This window comes from Ovis canadensis, chromosome 4 (assembly GCF_042477335.2).
Source record: "Ovis canadensis isolate MfBH-ARS-UI-01 breed Bighorn chromosome 4, ARS-UI_OviCan_v2, whole genome shotgun sequence".
NCBI lineage: Eukaryota > Metazoa > Chordata > Mammalia > Artiodactyla > Bovidae > Ovis > Ovis canadensis.
In genome coordinates this window covers 59,658,443-59,677,411 of record NC_091248.1, presented here as the reverse complement: position 1 = coordinate 59,677,411, position 18,969 = coordinate 59,658,443, and the positions used below count along the sequence as shown (strand labels likewise).

Genomic DNA, 18,969 nt, shown 5'->3' with positions numbered 1-18,969 from the left:
GGGCTGCAGCATTCTTTTGGCTGGGAGCCAGTCTCAGGGGCTCCAGTAGCTGCTCTGCCATCAGAGGTCTGTACTGCTTCCATGGTGCTACCAGAACAAGTTGACTGCCCCACCCAAACCACATCCCAGGCTGCAGGGCTGCTCCTCTGTCCCTATATCAAGTTTTCTCCCAGGACCTGTCAGCTCTAGATGCCATGCCAAGCTGTGTTGCAGAGTGAACAGGGCTGGGTAGTCACCCAACTTGGACTGGGGATCAGAGTGAGGTGGCAGCCGCTAGTCCAGAGCACTCTCTGCCCTATCTGTTGGCAAGCCAGCACCCTCCTACTCCTGGCGAGTGGGGTCTAGGCTTCTGCAGCTGTTCTGTCTGTCCCAGCCATTCTCCCAGCACCCAAGGGAACTTGGGTACTCCTGCATGTAGGACCCCAGTACCTGTATACCTCGTCTGTGGCCCCCTCCCCAGGGTGAGATTCCACCCGTGCAGTCCTTCCTTTCCTCTTAGACCCCTCCCAGAGGTACAGGACCCACCTGATGCCTATTTTTTTCCCATCCTACCTGGTTACGTGACTGCCTTTCTTACAGCCTTGGTTGTGTGGGAGTTCTGCCAGTTTCCACTTAGTTTTACATGAGAATTGTTTCACATATGGATATATTTTTAATGTGTTTATAGGGTAGGGGTAAGTTCTACATCCTCTTACTCTGTCACATTGAGTCTCAGGTTAACTTTTTTACCTGTATTCCAATGAATTTAATTAACAGAGACACCGTTCTGCATAATGGAAATGTTTGTAATGGAAATATATATAAAGAATTGAAAAGTTCCCATTTTATCTCAAAACAGAATAAGCATCTCTGCCTTTTTTTAATAAAACTACCAGCTCCTGCCCAGAAACACTGACTCATTAGAACTATGAAATATCAACTGGTATTTTCCTCGAGTTTATCTTTACTCATTATCTGTAGACAGATCATCCTCTTCTTTAGTACATTTCAAATAAAATTAACACAGAGAAGCTGACATTTTTGTAATTTCTAAAGTTGTCTTGAAAAATTTTGAAAGCAAATTATCTAAAATGACAGCTGCTTTTATTAATGAAAATAGAAAGTTCTATTTCTGAAATACCTATGATTACAATGGTTACACTTTGTACCTCATTATTTTGTGTACAGTATCTCTGTTAGCATTAAATAACTTTGTTAAGGCAGCCATCTGTGTCACCCATGATGGATGCAAACAGAAATCTGAATGGCAGATGCCTTTTGGGCGTCTTTTTTTAGACACTATACATTATCCTGAATAATTGTAGCCTTTTCTTCCTGCTGAGGTCTTGCGAAATTCTTTCACCAGTTGGAACTTTAGTTTTGCCCCTGTTCCTGGCAGTGTTTCTTGTAACATTCATTGGCTTTCTTCATTTGTGACTGGGCTAAATGTTTGGCCACTACCTCCTTTTCTAGCAATATATGCCTTTCAAGTTTAGGCAGAATTCCACAGAAAAGTAATTCGCATTCAATACCATTTATGTCCTTTAAACAGATCCTTGAATTTGGGCCTCTGCAGCTGTTCTTCTCCCCACTTTGCTCCCTTAGTCACTACTGTTATTTGCTACCAGGATTCCACCTCTCCTGCTTTCTAACACTTCCTTGGCTGTGTACAATCCCCAGGCCTGGTTTTCTTTTCTTTTTTTTTAATAACAATCAAGTCAATATATTTTTAATGACAAAATGGTTAGTGTTAACCCTATGTAACATGTGATCAGAAGTAGCTAAAGACCATGGGGTGGTAACTATCAGAAGTAATACTGGAAAGAGGATTACTTACAAAAAGAGCAATTTTCAAAAGAAAAAACTGAGCATTTCCTTTGAGAAGTATATTTAATATTTTATTATTAAGCAACTGGGGCAAAAAGGCCTGGTTTTCTAAACTGACAACTTATTATCCTGATAAGCTTATTTCTGTTAGAGATGCTAATGAGAACAGAGAGTATTAGAAACCTTCCTACCCAGGTGTCATCTGTATATCTTAAGAGTGGGGCAGGCTTCTTTCCCTGACATTCAAGGTGACTGTAATGACACATTTAAGAGTGCAAAGATGAACCAATAAGGAACATATTTGGAGTTGGAAGAGCCTCTGAACATTCCTGAAATCCCCAGTGTGTGCCAGCCTACTATTCTGCTGCAAAACAAAGGCTACAAAGGTATTATATATTTGAGTGAACTCCTTATCAGCATTCTATCCCAATTATGTAACTTTTAATTAAAGTACACTTTCAAGATGGGAAGTGACTCCAAAGTGAGTCTTCTCTAAATGATCACCAGTTTCCCCCAATCACTAGACTGAAGACGATGCATTTAATATACAGATATACATTTGCCGTGAAAAGCACTTTGGCAGTAGATAATCTTACTGGGGAACATTAATTCCAATTTGTGGCCATGGTAAACCATATTGTTTTCCAATGTTAAAAATGTGTCCTCTTTAGCTGACTTTTATCCTTTTTAGAAACTTCTTGGCTATTCAGAGTTGGACTAAGTCAAAGGGATAACCTGAGAAAGAAGTAAACTGTTTGAGGTGTATTTACCTGCTCTGTAAATATTGGTTTTCTTTTCCACTGCCATCCCTAATGCCAAGACAACCTTATCTATGTGCTACAATAGTTCTTGGCCTTTTAGGATGCAGCCTCTTTGATAAAATGATGATAACTTAAACCTCCCAAGGAATATCCAATACATATAAAATTTCGCATTTGATTTCAGGACATTCATATACTCCAGGGACCCTCTGTGAGGCTGGCATAGATCTCAGTTTCTGCATTTGTGCTAATGAAGTAGTCTGTAAGTGTTGCTATAATATCACCTTGTTGGTGCACTTGCTTTATAAAAGATGTGTTCCACAGACTCACAGACATAGAAAACAAACTAATGGTAACCAAACAGAAAAAGCAGTGGAGGAGGGACACATTAAGAGTTTGGAACTAGCAGATACACCCTATGTATACAAAATAGATAAGCAACAAGGACCAACTCTATAGCACAGACAACTGTATTCAATATCCTGTAATAAACCATGATGGAAAATAATTTGAGAAGCAATATATATATCTGAATCACTTTTATGCACACCCAAAACAAACCCAACCTTATAAATCAAATATACTTCAATTAAAATTTCAATAAATAAATAAAAATAAAAGGCTTGTTTCAGGTTTTAGAAATTTTTGAATGCTTAGAAACCTGCCACCCACCCAAAAAGATACCCATTTAATTTTATAATGGGTAATGTAATTATTGTGAGAAAGAAATAGTGCCGTACAAATAAAGAATTTGAAACTGATTCCTGATGAGCAAACTCCTTAAAATATAAGAAGTTTCTGATATTCAGTTATTAAGTCATCTGTGATGAGTTCTGTCACTAACAGAAGACTCAGGTAACTGTATCTATATTCTAGTCAGCTCACATACATACAGTACATCCTTGTATGGCAGCAGGCAGGCTGTTGTGTAGTGTGTGTGAAGGGGGAATTTGCTTTTTCTCGAAGCACTGCTAATGTGGGATTCCACTGAGAGACAACACAGTTCTGCTAAGGACATCTATCTAGGTCAAGGGTGTATGCATTCCCTTTATAATGCCAATTCAGTTTGAAACTAAAATAGATTTATTTTCCAATCTTTTCTGAATATTTCCAGTAATTACTGTAAAAAACAAAGCATGTATTTTTACATTTGTTTCTAAAGGAAATTTATTCTAGATATCCTATAGAAGTATTTTACCTACAATGTTTCTTTTATAAATTTAATGAACATCATTGTGAATAAAATTGCATACACATAATATAACTTTTACAAAGGTTTTAAATTGGAAATATGCACAAATATAGATACATTTGCAGGTAAATTATTGGCATTGATTGAGGGCAAGTGCTAAATAAATGTTTTAATCATAATTTTGTTTTACAGCAGGACTGTATACTTTTGGAGTATTTACAGTAACTTCTCCCAAATCAAGTCTTCAAATTCAGTATTCTCCAAAAACAAATAAGCCTTGCTCACCATTCATTCAAATACTGGCTTCTGGACTTCCTCATGCCTAAAGTAAATAAAGAAATCTCTGAAAGGACTAACGTTTAGGATTTAATTTCATGGTCTCTTTCAGATGTGACCCTGGATTTTCTGGCCCAGCTTGTGAGATGGCATCCCAGACATTCCCAATGTTTATTTCTGAAAGCTTTGGCAGTTCCAGGCTCTCATCTTACCATAATTTTTACTGTATCCGTGGTGCTGAAGTCAGCTTTGGCTGTGGTGTCTTGGCCAGTGGTAAGGCCCTGGTTTTCAACAAAGATGGGAGGCGTCAGTTAATCACATCTTTCCTTGACAGCTCACAATCCAGGTGAGTTAAGGCAGAATGAAATACATACAGAAAAAAGATAGCAAAGATTGAATTCATATCTATTAATTTTCTTTTTTTGTTGTTACTAGTGTATGTGTGTGTGTGTGTGTGTGTGTATGTATATATATATATATATATATATATATCTTCTGATTTTCAGTCAAGATGAGAGGAAGCTTATAGTTTATATAGGGTTAATTTGCCCTAGTTTTTAATAAATTAAAAGGCTCACTATGATTTTAAGATACTAATGACTGACTAGATTTTTTTAAAATATAAAATGTTAGCATCAAAACTGTTCTTAAGCCAAGGGCTAGTTAATTATTTATGTTGTTTTATTTATTTGGCAGCTTGCAGAAGCTGATTAGATTTACCCTACATCTTCCCTTCCCCCAGTGCTTAATAATGTAGCAAGAAAATGATTGATTGACATTTTAAGTGTATATACACAAGTATATAGTATACAAATATGTGTAAACATATGGTTATATTTGTATAAATAGATGTCTATAAAATGCATGTATTGACCGCATCTTCTATATGTATTCATATATATCTTAGTGAAATTGCTTACATTTTATAGAAGAGGATGAATGGAAACCTACAGCTTTTGAGTAGTTTATTGAAATTGGTTCAAAATTCTTTAAAAGCCACAATGAATGTTTTAAATGTTTATGCACACTAATTATAGACAGTTCATATCTAGGTTTCTCCAGTTCACATTGAGGCTGGGAAGCAAGTCTGTTCTGAGCACGTGCAAAGCCCCTGACCAACCTGGTGAAGGTGTTTTATTACATTATTCTTATGATAATGGGATAACTTGGAAACTCTTGGAACATTATTCATATCTCAACTATCATGAGCCCAGGTATGTTGGAAAGCATTTGAAAAAATGGGAGGATGATATTGCCTTCCTGAGGGAATCTTTGTTCAAGTGGTATAAGAGCCTAGATACTTCTGCATTGAGAGATGGTAGGGATAAAGATTGATGCCTCTTGCAATGAAAAACTAGCAGGCTACATTCTTGTAATCTATTTGCCCTGCTGACTTCTGGTAATTTGAAAAAATTTATTTTCATATTCTGAAATGTGTATCTAAGGGAACTATGTTTTTACATCTAGGAAAGAGAAAAATAATTAACACTTTTTTCCCTTCTGGGGAAGCCCTTTTTCAACTATAGTATAAACTATTAGAAAAGATTTTAATATAGTATTAAATTATAAATGCTGTTGACAAATATTTCTCAGCAATATATGATAAATTATAATAAATCATATGAGATGATAACTCATAAAATCTTATGACTGATTTTTTTTAATTTGCATGTAGCATAATTGAGTTATAAGTACAAAGATATTTTTCTAGCATATATAGCATACCTGGCAAAGATGGAGTGGAGGCTGTATTTAAAGCCCTTTCTTCAGGCCACTTCTATTTTTCTTTGGCTTATATATTTTACAGTCTACAATCACAATTGTGAGATTTAAGTTTTACTTGAAGCAGAGCCATCTTTGGCTAGTGATAATCACCATTTGTGATACAATTTCAGATATGTCCAAAGAGTCACCTCCTTTTCTAGAACACTTTTTGACCTGCTGACTGCAATTCCTTTAAAATAGCAGAAGAGGAAGATGGGAAAGTTAAAATAGCACTAGAGTAGGTATCCCTGTGGCTTATATCCACTGTCAAATATAAAGAGCTAATAAAGTTTGCCTTCCTGTAAGTATATACATGTTAAACATGGAAAGATGTGAGAAAGAGTTGAGACTTTGGGCACTGAAAGTGTGCACTGGCATCATAGTAAAAAAACAGGGGCAATGATGATTTTATATACTTTGAAGTGTTGTCTAGAGCTATCCCTATATTTAAGTATTTGCAAATACATGAGAGTTTTATTGATATTTTCATTAGAAAATGATAGTGATAGTATTTAACAACTATTATGAGTAGTAAATATTATATGTTATAAAATTTAAGAATGCACCGAATGTGTTGAATCTATTCCCTCTAGGGGTAGGCACAAGACTAAACTCAATGTTCTCACTCAGTAGAGACATATGAATCCTAAAGAAACATTTTGTAGACTCTCCATAATGAGCATTAAAAGAAAATCTAGCAAAACTCAAGGTGGTAATAAAAAATAATGAAAGCGTGAAGAAAATATCATTGTCCTAAGTTAAATTGGCCTAAAATACATTTTTTTCTAACAAAGATAGACAGTTTCAAATTCAGTAATCAATTTGAGGCATGAAATTTAATTAATCTTTGTTGATATGAAAAATAATTATAGATTTAATGTGCTATTGCAAAGGTACGTTTAATCTTGCCTGCCATTTGACAGGAACATTTTTCTTCTAAGCAGAATCAAGGTGGCTTTTCAACACTAGGTATGTGCACAGCTTGAAAGATTAAGATCAGAGTGGAGATTTTTTTTAAATGGAGAATATGGTAGTGGTACCAAGAATACTTTCATTTTATATATATTGCCTCTGTCCAAGAGACTCTTCCTTCCTCTTATATAAATATTAATAAAGGGTAACATAGCAGAAGTAGAATTTGATATATTCTAGATACTAAATTACATTTTATATGATAAATAATACAGACCATGTAAACTTGCCATAAGACAGTTAATTATATCTTCATGCCTTCAGCCATTTGCTGAGTTTTCTTCAGTATAAATGGCTATCTGTAATTGCTGTGAATTTCATATTGTCCCTTTCTGCCATGATTGTTAGAAAATGAAGTGTGATCCCTATTAGATATGCTAGTTGGCTAACTACTGTTATTCCTAGCTGATTTCTAATAATTTGCTTACCTGTAGTTCTCTCAATAAATGAAGAGTTCTGCTTGTTATTTATATTTATAAAAGTTAAAGTCTGTATATATCTGAGTTAATCTTTTAACTCTAACTGATTAGACTGTCTTGTAAACTAATTGGCATTCTTATTAATATAAAACTTTATATTGTTGGTGGAACTTATATTATTCTAGATTTTTCTTAATTATGGGGCTTGTTTTTTTATTCTAAAATTATAACGTCTAACAATATTTTATTTTTGTCTTGATTATTGATTATAAGAAATCCATGAACTTAGTACATATCCAAAAAAGGAAACTTGAAACAGAAAGTTGACTTAAATTCCTGGGTTTTCATCTAGGAATAGTCAGATCAAATGGTTCCATAGCTTTACTAGCCAGTTACTGTAATAGGTATAGAGTAGGAAAAACAGAGACTCCCACCCTACCTGAAGATATAATGTAGTGATAAAGAACACAGACTCTAGAGCGATGTTCACTAGATCCATACCCTGGCATTGTCACTTAAAAGCTGCTTAACCTAAAAGAAAATCTTTAACCTCATTTTGCCTTTGTGTTTGAATCTCTATCAGAGTATACTGATAATATGTACTTATTCTATGCAGAAAGAATTTATTAAGTCCTTTTTATATACCAGATACCAGATTCTAGGTGCCAAGATAAAATAGTGAAAAACAGAAAGTCTATGACTTTGCCTTAAGGATAGTATTATCCCAGTTTCACAGATGAAGATGCTGAAGCACATAGAGGTTAAATACCTTCCCTGCAGCTGCAAAGTTGTCAACCATTAGGTGCCAAGAGTCTGATTACAGACTCACAGTCTTAACATCTCTGCTGATGAAAATATCGGTCACTTCAATTACTGTTATCACACACATATACACTTTATTTTCTTTAAAATTTCCTGAGAAATTCTACTTCTCATTTGTTAATTTTTAACATTGTGTATAGTTTCATCAGAGAGAATAATACCTGCTTTTAAAATTATTAATATAAAAAATTATAATTTTGTGATAACAATGCTAATACAATAACATTATTAAATTAATGTGTGATATTTTTATTGTTAAGTCAGTTTGAATATAGTTTGATTATTTTATTATTTCTTTGCTATGTTGACATAAATAATATTTAATTTAATAAATATTTAGAAATAATAAAGTGAGGATTACTGAAATAAATTAAATTTTATTCTTTAATAAACTCACATTGGTTAAAATATTAGCAAATTATGTACTTAAAAATAATAAACTTATGGTAACTATGTCTTTTTAGCTTAAGAAATGCTTTTTAGTTTATATTTCTGTATTTAAACATTGATTTATCCTATTTAAAAAGTCTGTTTACTCACATTTCAAAAAGTCCTACCACTTTTTTACTATTTATATCATCAATGATTGTAATCAGGTTATTCCACCCCATATTTTCATGAACAGATTATTTAAAGAAAAATATACTTTATTTTTAAAAGTTTCAGTACACAAAAATTATATTTTCAAGATGTGATTTAATGCTTCTTTGTGTAATAACTAAAAAATGAACATAATACAAACATGAAAATCAATCTAATTTTTCAGTAAATCCAGACTTAGACTTTGAAGTTTTTAAATAATTTTTTTCTAAGTTATCCAACTAGTTACCTGCCTTAGGGAGTTTTTCTTTGCTCAGTAGGAAAAAGATTCAGTCCTTTCAGTGTGTGTTAACGCAGACAACTCTCCTGGTGTTTAATTGTACATTGATGGAGATAAATGTTCCATTTGCCATTCGCTTCACATCTCACCTTGTGTATGGATGTGAGCAGCATGGTACTGTGATTTATGGAGCTTTCAAGCAGATGTCATTGCAGTGGCAATTAATGTATGGTTCCTGCTGCTGTGTACAATGATTGCTCCTGGAAATTAGATATTATTCTTAATTTTCTTCCCCATTTGTCAGATACAGGTTTGTTGTCATAGCCACCATGACAGAGCAAGCGACCTCGCACACTATGCTAAACTCATGGGAATGAGAAAGTGCCATGGTTCCTACCAGTCCGAAACTATAATGTGTGTAACAAGCTGCCAATATTCTTTACCAGACTTAGGCGAATCTTGCCACATTGACAACTGTATTTTATTGGGTTAGTGTCTCACAACTGAGTGAAAGGAGTCATATTTTTGGATGTATCAAGAAGACTTTGTTGCAGTCAGACAAGAAACTGGAAAATCTCAAAAATGTTTGTCATAGTGAGAGAATTATTTTTTGAAATATTATGCTTCAGAAAACAAGATCCTGCTATAAATGTTTGTATTTTAAGACACCAAAATAATCCAAATTTTTACTTCTGTTTTCTGCTTTAGAATAATCTCTGTAGAATTACCAGATGATGCAAGACAGTTTGGAATTCAGTTCAGATGGTGGCAACCATACCATTCTTCCCAGGGAGAGGATGTATGGGCTATTGATGAGATTATCATGACATCTGTACTTTTCAACAGCATTAGTCTTGACTTCAGCAATCTTGTGGAGGTCACTCAGTCTCTGGGATTCTACCTTGGAAATGTTCAGCCATACTGTGGCCATGACTGGACCCTTTGGTAAGGATTTCATCTTTGTTCTTGGTTGTTACATTTTTGCATTCAGGATTGAAACACAAAGATGACCTTCCAATCCATCTAGCACTTAGTCTTTGTATTAATTGAACATGAACCGTTTGAAAAGTCATTATTATGTCTATAAGTAAGTTATCTTGGGAAAGAAGACTGAAAACAAAATAGTGATAGATTTAAAGATGAATCTTACTGTGTTTATTAATCTTGAATTTTTACTTTCCCACCATTACACATAAAAACCCTCTTCACCAAGTGTGAATATCTAAAGTGACTAACCTATTCTCCCTTCAAGGTGGTCCATCATGATCACAGTGAAAATTGAAATCACTTTAATGACTATTTTAATAAAATTTCTCATGAGATGTTTTATTTTCATGCTGTCTTACATAAAGTCCAAGAAGTTTTTCCATCCCTGACTTGTTTACTAAGATCTCCTTTGTTTTAAAATTAATTTATTTTAGTTGGAGGCTAATTACTTTTATCAAGATTGGACCAGTGACTTGTATAGCTAATGTCAGTGGAGTTTCAAGATTGTAGAATCTCTTAGTCAAGATACCTTTCATTCTTAGATTTGTTTCTCCCTATGATCATATGCAAACTTAATTATACAGTAAGTGGTAAATGAATAATTTAAGACTGTGATTAGTACTTCAGAAACATCGGTAGGATGACACAATAGTGATTAACTAGAGTCAGGAGGTGGCCACTTTAGATATCTAGGAGGAGGCTATGTTTGGGTAATTCAGAGAGTGGATACAATGCATTCCACCAATTGGGAAGTGAAAGAACGGGAAGTTCCAGGCACTTGAAGACCTGAAGGACGAGCATTCAGCTATAGGAACCTTTGTAGTGCAAAGACTCCCATAGCATGAGCGACTGTGGCACGTTCAAAAATCAGGAAGCGATTCACGGGGTCGCAAAGAGTCGGACATGACTGAGTGACTGAACTGAATTGAACTGAACTGATGCCAGTGGTGCTGGAGCCTCAGGGATGAGGGAGCAAATGTCAGAAATGGAAGTCAAGAGAAGTGCAGAAGCCCGATCAGGTAGGAGTTTCTAGGCTTAGAGATGCTACATTAAAACTCCGGTCTGTAAAATCTCAAAACTCACAGCCTTCATAATTGTGCATACTACCCCTCTCTGGGTTCCCTTAGAACTATAAGCATGATTGAAGAATAATTTTCTGAGTCTTTTACTTTCTCTTGAGTCATGGTCAGACCAATTTAATTTCTCCAGATGAATCTCACCAAAAGCTATTCACTGCAATTGTCTCCAGAGAGCAAATCATAAATGACCCATCAGTGACCTTATCATAATTAGAGGTAAATTTTACACACCATTGCACATAAAATTACCTTTGATGGGAACTGTGGATGGACAGTCACATCTCACACAGCAGGCTGAAATTCTAGCATCAAAATGACAGCTAATGGAATGGAAGTACAGCTGATCACTTTTGCTGTGAGCACTGTCCAACTAGATAAAATGAAATTTCTATATGACAAAATATAAAAGGTTATATTCTGTATTTTCTAGTTGATAGCCTCAGATGCTTGTTTTTGTGCATGTTCTTTCTTAGTCCCAGTCTTCAAAGAAAATAAAGGGGTGAAGCAAATAAGATACAAAGATGTAAAGCAAAATGAGAGTTCTTGGAATTTTATGATTCTGAAATTTTAAATTGACCTGAATTAACCACCATCCAAATTGATCTTATATCATAAACTGTATCCCCCAAGTTTGTTTAGCAGTTTTTCTTTCCAGCACTTTTAATACAACAAAGAATCATATCATGAATGCAAGTCCTGTATCATGTTTATTTTTTCATAAATAGTTCACATCTGCTCAAATAAACTCCGAAGTTGCTGAGCATTTTAATTTAACACTTGGGTTGAATGCATGATAACAGCAGTTTAATTTCTGTGCTTTGATCAAAACCCTAAGAACAATATTCTTTCACACAAGCCTGATGAATATTCTTAACCCACCACCGCTTTAATTGGTGGAGATACATTTACTTTGTGAAAGTACAATCACAGTAATTATAGAAAGCCGTAAGAAAATATAAATAATTGTACAATCCCCATGGGCACCTTGAGCAACGCCATAGGAGTTTTATTAACAGCCACATGTGAGCAATCAGATTTGACTTTCTGATCTTCTCTGAAACGAAAAGGAGTTGTCCTGGTTATGAAACAACAGAGAGTATACTCTGGTGGTGATAATGAGACTAGAGAAACACATTAACCGCTTTAATAAGGACATGAAAAATGCTCTCTACTCATTAAAATGAAACAACATGGAAGGTTTCAAACTGTTCCCATTTTCTTAGCCAATGAATCAGAATAAAGCCTCTTTTAATGACACCGTTTTCTCTCTGCTGCTGTTGAGGAATATATTGTCTAAGTTCAGTGTGAACTCACTTTAGTGATGTTTTTCAGAAACACTTATTACAATATTAAAATTCAAATGATGATATTGACCAACTATTTATTGTAACTCCCTAGTCCTAAAACAAGTTGTTTTTTTTTTTTCTTTTTTAATGTAAAACCTTTGGAGCATGTTATCTTATTAAGTAAAAATTTTTTGAACATGTTCAAATATGTGGCCTCTGGCCTTCAATGACCTTGCTTCTCTCAAGGGAAATTTTGAAATGTGTACATGTTTGCCACAAATGACTGGTGTTAAATTAATTATTGTTGGCTTTTCCCAGCTGTGAGTTCATTTGGTTCTCATTTTCTAACTCATGACTTTCCATGGGCATGGATTCCTGTTACTGAGAGCGTTCTCCAGGGAAAACCTGGACAATTGCTTTTTCATTAGAAGAACTACAGTCAATATGCTGTAAATCACTTTACAGTGTGTCATATTAGAGCACGTTTTTCCATGTGGAAATGAATTGCTTTTAATTATTTGTAGTACTTTCCTTTCTTCCATGCATAGTCTCTGAAATCAGAACCTCTGTCTGCTTTATGTTCTAAAGATAGTCTTTGAAGCCCCTTCCATGTATTTTAAGATCACTAAGGGAATTATTTTAATTGATGTTTATTAAACGTGAATTGACCAATGCTATTAGAGATTATAGAGGGCTTCCCTGGTGGCTCAGAGGTTAAAGCGTCTGCCTCCAATGCAGGAGACCCGGGTTCGATCCCTGGGTCAGGAAGATCCCCTGGAGAAGGAAATGGCAATCCATTCCTGTATTCTTGCCTGGAGAAACCCATGGACAGAGAAGCCTAGTAGGTTACAGTCCATGGGGTTGCAAAGAGTCGGACATGACTGAGCGACTTCACCTCATTAGAGATAATACCAAGGCACATTTACATTCCTCTGTCTTATCTAGTAGACTAGCTTAAGTACACAGGTGGGAAGGAATTGCTGTTTATTATGCAGAGTTTTATTTTTTTTTAATGTAGAGTTTTAGTTTCAAAATGTGTAAAACTGTGAGAGGATGGTCATTATAGCATATTAGAATTGGCAGTTGGTTTTAGTAGAAGACATAAAGAGTATTCCAGACAATGAAAGACTAAAGGAGTGCAGCACAACTAGATGGGCTTTACAAGAAATGTGTTAAAGGAGCATCTTCAAGCTGAAACAAAATGGCTCTAATTGATAACAGGAAAACACGTAATAGAATAAATCTCACTGGTAAAAGTAAATATATAGTTAAATTCAAAACACTCTCATGTTGTAGTGTTTGCATGCTTGCTAAGTCATTTCAGTTGTGTCCAACTCTTTGTGACAACTATGGACCATAGCCCACCAGGCTCCTCTGTCCATGGGATTCTCTAGACAAGAATACTGGAGTGCGTTGCCATGCCTTCCTTCAGGGGATCTTCCTGATCCAAGGATCAAACCCATGTCTCTTATGTCTCCTGCACTGGAGAGTCGGTTCTTTCCTGGGAAGCCTTATGTTGTAGTGGTGGAAGGTAAATCACTTATAAATCTAGTATAAAGGTTAGAAGATAAAAGTAGTAAAAATAATTATAATTATAATAATTTGTTAATGAAAAGATAAAAATGTGTAAATTATGACCCCCAAATATGAAACATAGTGGGGGAAGTTAAAAATGTAGAGCTTTAGTATTCATTTGACTTAAGTTGTTATCAACTTAAAATAAACAGTTATATATATATAAGATATTTTATATAAACCTCATGGTAACTGCAAAGTAAAAACCTGGAATAGATACACAAAAGATAAAGAGAATGGAACCTAAGCATTTCACTATAGAAAATCATCAAATTGTGAAGAAAAAGAGCAGGAGAAGAAAGGAAGAAATGTATTACAAAATTACAAAAGAAAGAAATTACAACCAGAAAACAATTAACACAATGACAATAGTAAGTTTTACTAAGTCCAAACTTTTCAAAAATTATTTTGAATGAAATGGACTGAATTCTCCAAACAAAAGCCAGAGTGGCTGAATGGATTAAAAGAAACAAGACCCAACTATATACTGCCTCCAGGAGTCTCACTTCAGCTTTAAGATAGCACACAAACTCAAAGGGATGGGAAAAGATATTCCATACAAACAGAAGCCAGAAGAAAGCAGGAGTAGCTATACTTATATCAGACAAAATAGACTTAAAGCAGACTCTAATAAATTCTTGCCTTAAGAACCCCATGAACAGTATGAAAAGGCCAAATAATAGGATACTGAATGAGGAACTCCCCAGGTCAGTAGGTGCCCAGTATGCTACTGGAGATCATCATTGACTCGATGGACGTGAGTCTGAGTGAACTCCGGGAGCTGGTGGTGGACAGGGAGGCCTGGCGTGCTGCGATTCATGGGGTTGCAGGGAGATGGACACGACTGAGCGACTGAACTGAACTGAACTGAATAAAAGATAAAGATAGATATTACATAATGATAAAGTTACTAGCCCAACAAGACTATAAAACGTTTGTAAATATTTATGCACCCCAACATAGGAGCACCTAAATATATGAAGCAAATATAAACAGACATGAGGGAAAAATCAACAGCTGCTGAGTTGGCAACTGGATGGAGAAGGTAATGGCAACCCACTCCAGTACTCTTGCTGGGAAGGTCCCATGGATGGAGGAGCCTGGTAGGCTGCAGTCCACGGGATCGCTAGGAGTTGGACACAACTGAGCGACTTCACTTTCACTTTTCACTTTCATGCATTGGAGAAGGAAATGGCAACCCACTCCAGTGTTCTTGCCTGGAGAATCCCAGGGATGGGGGAGCCAGGTGGGATGCCGTCTATGGGGTCGCACAGAGTCGGACATGACTGAAGCGACTTAGCAGCATACAAGAATAGGAATGGACTCAGTTCTCTACTTTCAATATTGGATTCATGTAGAATATCAGTAAGAAAACATTGAACTTAAAAGACAAGTTAGACTAGATAGATTTAACAGACATTTATGAAACATTGCTTCCAAAAGTAGAAGACTGCATATTCTCCTCAAGTGCACATGGTACATTCTCCAGGTTAGAGCATATATTAGGCCACAAAACAAGTCCTAACAAATTTAAGAGGTTTGAAGTCATGTCAAGCAATTTTTCCAACCACAGTGGTATGAAACTAGAAATCAATTACAAGAAGTAAACTGGAAAATCCACAAAAATGAAAATTAAACAATGTGCTACTAAACTATGGGTTGAAACATTAAAGAATGTCTTGAGACAAATGAAAATGGGAATACAACATAACAAAACATATGGAATGGGAATTCCCTGGTGGTCAATTGCTTAGGAATCCACACTGACTATCAAGGGCCCAGGTTCAGTCCCTGGTTGGAGAACTAAGATTGTGCAAGCCTTGCAACATGGCAAAAAGAAAAAGAGAGGGATGGATCCAAAGCAGTTCTAAGACAGAAGTTCATAGTAATAAAAGACTACATTGAGAAATAAGAAAGATGTCAAATAAACCTAGCTTTGTACTTCAAGGAACTAGATAAGGAAGGACAAAATAATTTCAAAGTTAATAGAAGGAAAGAAATAACAAAGATCAGAGTTGCAATAAATGCAACAGAGATTAAAAAGATAATAGAAGAGCTCAGTGAATCTAAGAGGTGGTTTTCTGGAAAAAAAAGAAACTGAATAGACAGATTTTTAACTAGGCTTACCAAGAAAAGAGAGAAGGCTCAAATAAAATCAGAAATGAAAAAGGAAACATAACAACTACAGAACAGTAAAGAATCATAAGAGGCCATTAAGGACAATTATATGCCAACAAATTGAACAATCTAGAAGAAATGGAGGAATTCCTTGAAACATACAACCTACCAAGACTGCATCATGATGAAATAAAAAATCTGAGCAGACTGATTACTAGTAAGGGTACTGAATTAGTAATCAAAAACCTCCCAGAAAACAAAAGCCTAGGAGCAGAAGACTTCACTGGTATCTAATTCTTAGACATTCTAGAATTAATGTCAATTCTTCTTAAACTTCTCCAAAAAGTAAAAAAAGAAAAGAATATTTCCCAACCCATTTTATAAGGCCAGCACAACTCTGACTGCAAAACTAAGAAAGAATGTAATGAGAAAAGAAAATTAGAGGCTAAAATTTTTAATAAATATAGATGCAAAAATTCTCAGTAAAATATTAGTGAATCTAATCTAACAACACATTAAAAGTATATATATCATAATCAAGTTTGGTTTATTCCTGGGATACAAAGGTGAGTCCACATATGAAAATCAGTCAAGTGATACAACACATTAACAAAATGAAAGATAAAAATCATATGACCATCTCAATAGATGCAAAAAAAAATTGTCAATATTCAACATCCATTTTTAATTAAAAACCAAAAAAAAACTCTCAACAAAGTAGGAACAAATGGAACATGCTGCTCTGCTGTGCTTAGTTATTCAGTCTTGTCTGACTTGATGCAACCCCAAGGACTGTGGCTGGCCAAACTCCTCTGTCCGTGGGGATTCTCCAGGCAAGAATATTGGAGTGGGTTGTCATGCCCTCCAGAGGATTTTCCCAACCCAGGGATCTAACCCAGGTCTCCCACACCACAGGCAGATTATGTGCCTGCTGAGCTACCAGGTCTTACTGTTCAGTCTCAGTCATATCTGACTCTTTATACTCCATGGACTGCAGCATGCTAGGCTTCCCTGTCCCTTTACCATTTCCTGGAACTTGCTCTAACTCAAGTCCATTGAGTTGGTGATGCCATCCAACCATCTCATCCTCTCTCGCCCCCTTCTCCTCCTGCCCTCGTCTTTCACAGCATCAGGGTCTTTTCTAATGAGTAGGTTCTTCACATCAGGTGGCCAAAGTATTGGAGCCTCAGATTCAGCATCAGTCCTTGCAATGAATATTCAGGGTTGATTTCCTTTAGGATTGACTTATTTGATCTTCTAACAGTTGAAGAGACTCAAGAACCTTCTCCAGCACCACAATTCAAAAGCATTGATTCTTCAGCACTCAGCCTTCTTCATAGTCCAACTCTCACATCCATACATGACTGCTCAAAAAAACATAGCTTTGACTATACAGATATTTGTTGGCAAAGTAATCTCTGTGCTTTTTAATAGGTGGTCTAGGTTGGTCATAGCTTTTCTGCCTAGGAGTAAGTGTCTTTTAATTTCATGGCTGCAGTCACCATCTGCAGTGATTTTGGAGTCCAAGAAAATAAAGTCTGTCACTGTTTCCATTGTTTCCCCATCTATTGGCGTGAAGTGATGTGGGCAGATGTCATGATCTTGGTTTTTTTTGACTGTTGAGTTTTAAGACAACTTTTTCACTCTCCTCTTTCACTTTTATCAAGAAGCTCTTATGTTCCTCTTCACTTTTTGCCATAAGGGTGGTGTCATCTGCATATCTGAAATTATTGATATTTCTCCCGGCAGTATTGATTCCAGCTTGTGCTTCATCCAGCCTAGATTTCACATGATGTACTATGCATATAACTTAAATAAGCAGGGTGACAATATACAGCCTTGAAGTACTCCTTTCCCAATTTGGAATCAGTCCATTGCTCCATATCTGGTTCTAACTGTTCCTTCTCGACCTGCATACAGGTTTCTCAGGAGGAAGGTCAGGTGGTCTGATATTCCCATCTCTTGAAGAATTTTCTACCATTTGCTGTGATCCACATAGTCAAAGGCTTTAGTGTAGTCAGTGAAGCAGATGTAGATCTTTTTCAAGAACTCTCTTGTGTTTTTGATGATCCAAAGGTTGTTTGCAATTTGATCTCTGATTTTTCTGCCTTTTCTGAATCCAGCTTGAACATCTGGAAGTTCATGGTTCACTTACTATTGAAGCGTCACTTGGAGAATTTTGGGCATTACTTTGCTAACTTGTGAGATGGGTGCAATTGTGTGGTAGTTTAAACATTCTTTGGCATTGCCTTTCTTTGGGATTGAAATGAAAACTGACTTTTCCAGTCCTTTGTCCACTGGTGAGTTTTCCAAATTTGCTGATATATTGAGTACAGCACTTTCACAGCATCATCTTTTAGGATTTGAAATAGCTCAACAGGAATTCCATCACCTCCACTAGCTTTGTTCATAGTGATGCTTCCTAAGGCCCACTTGACTTCGCACTCCAGGATGTCTGGCTTTAGGTGAGTGATCACACCATCGTGGTTATCTGGGTCATTAAGATCCTTTTTGTATAGTTCTTCTGTGTATTGTTGCCACCTCTTCTCAATATCTTCTGCTTCTGTTAGGTCCATACCATTACTATCCTTTATTGTACCCATCTTTGCATAAAATGTTCCCTTGGTAGCTCTAATTTTCTTGAAGAGATCTCTAGTCTTTCCCATTCTATTCTTTTTCTCTGTTTCTTTTCATTGATCACTGGGGAAGGTTTTCTTATCTCTCCTTGGTATTCTTTGGTACTCTGCATTCAGATGGCTATATCTTTCCTTATCTCCTTGCCTTTCACTTCTTTTCTCAGCTATTTGTAATGCCTCCTCACTTTGCCTTTTTGCATTTCTTTTTCTTGGGAATGGTTTTGATCACTGCCTCCTGTTCAGTGTTACAAACTTCTGTCCCTAGTTCTTCAGGCACTCTATCAGATTTGATCCCTTGAGTCGATGTGTCACTTCTACTGTATGATCGTAAAGGATCTGATTTAGGTCATATGTGAATCATCTAGTGGTTTTTTTCTACTTTCTTCAATTTAAGTCTGAATTTTACTGTCCCAGGGATGCCCATAAAGGGAACATATCTCAACATAATTAAAGCCA

The 18,969-nt window shown here is 35.8% G+C and overlaps 1 protein-coding gene and 1 non-coding gene across 2 annotated transcripts in view; both read left to right on the top strand.

Moving 5' to 3' along the window:
* The window catches only part of RELN (reelin), a 538,096-nt gene that overhangs the window by 357,800 nt on the left and 161,327 nt on the right, over positions 1 to 18,969 (top strand). Inside the window, exons 18-20 of the mRNA XM_069587839.1 lie at positions 4,148 to 4,381; positions 5,088 to 5,249; positions 9,541 to 9,777. Coding sequence (XP_069443940.1) covers positions 4,148 to 4,381; positions 5,088 to 5,249; positions 9,541 to 9,777 — 633 coding nt within the window. The remainder of the gene's footprint in view (positions 1 to 4,147; positions 4,382 to 5,087; positions 5,250 to 9,540; positions 9,778 to 18,969) is intronic.
* On the top strand, positions 12,881 to 12,953 carry TRNAW-CCA (transfer RNA tryptophan (anticodon CCA)). The gene has a single exon. It is a non-coding gene; the product is annotated as a tRNA-Trp (tRNA).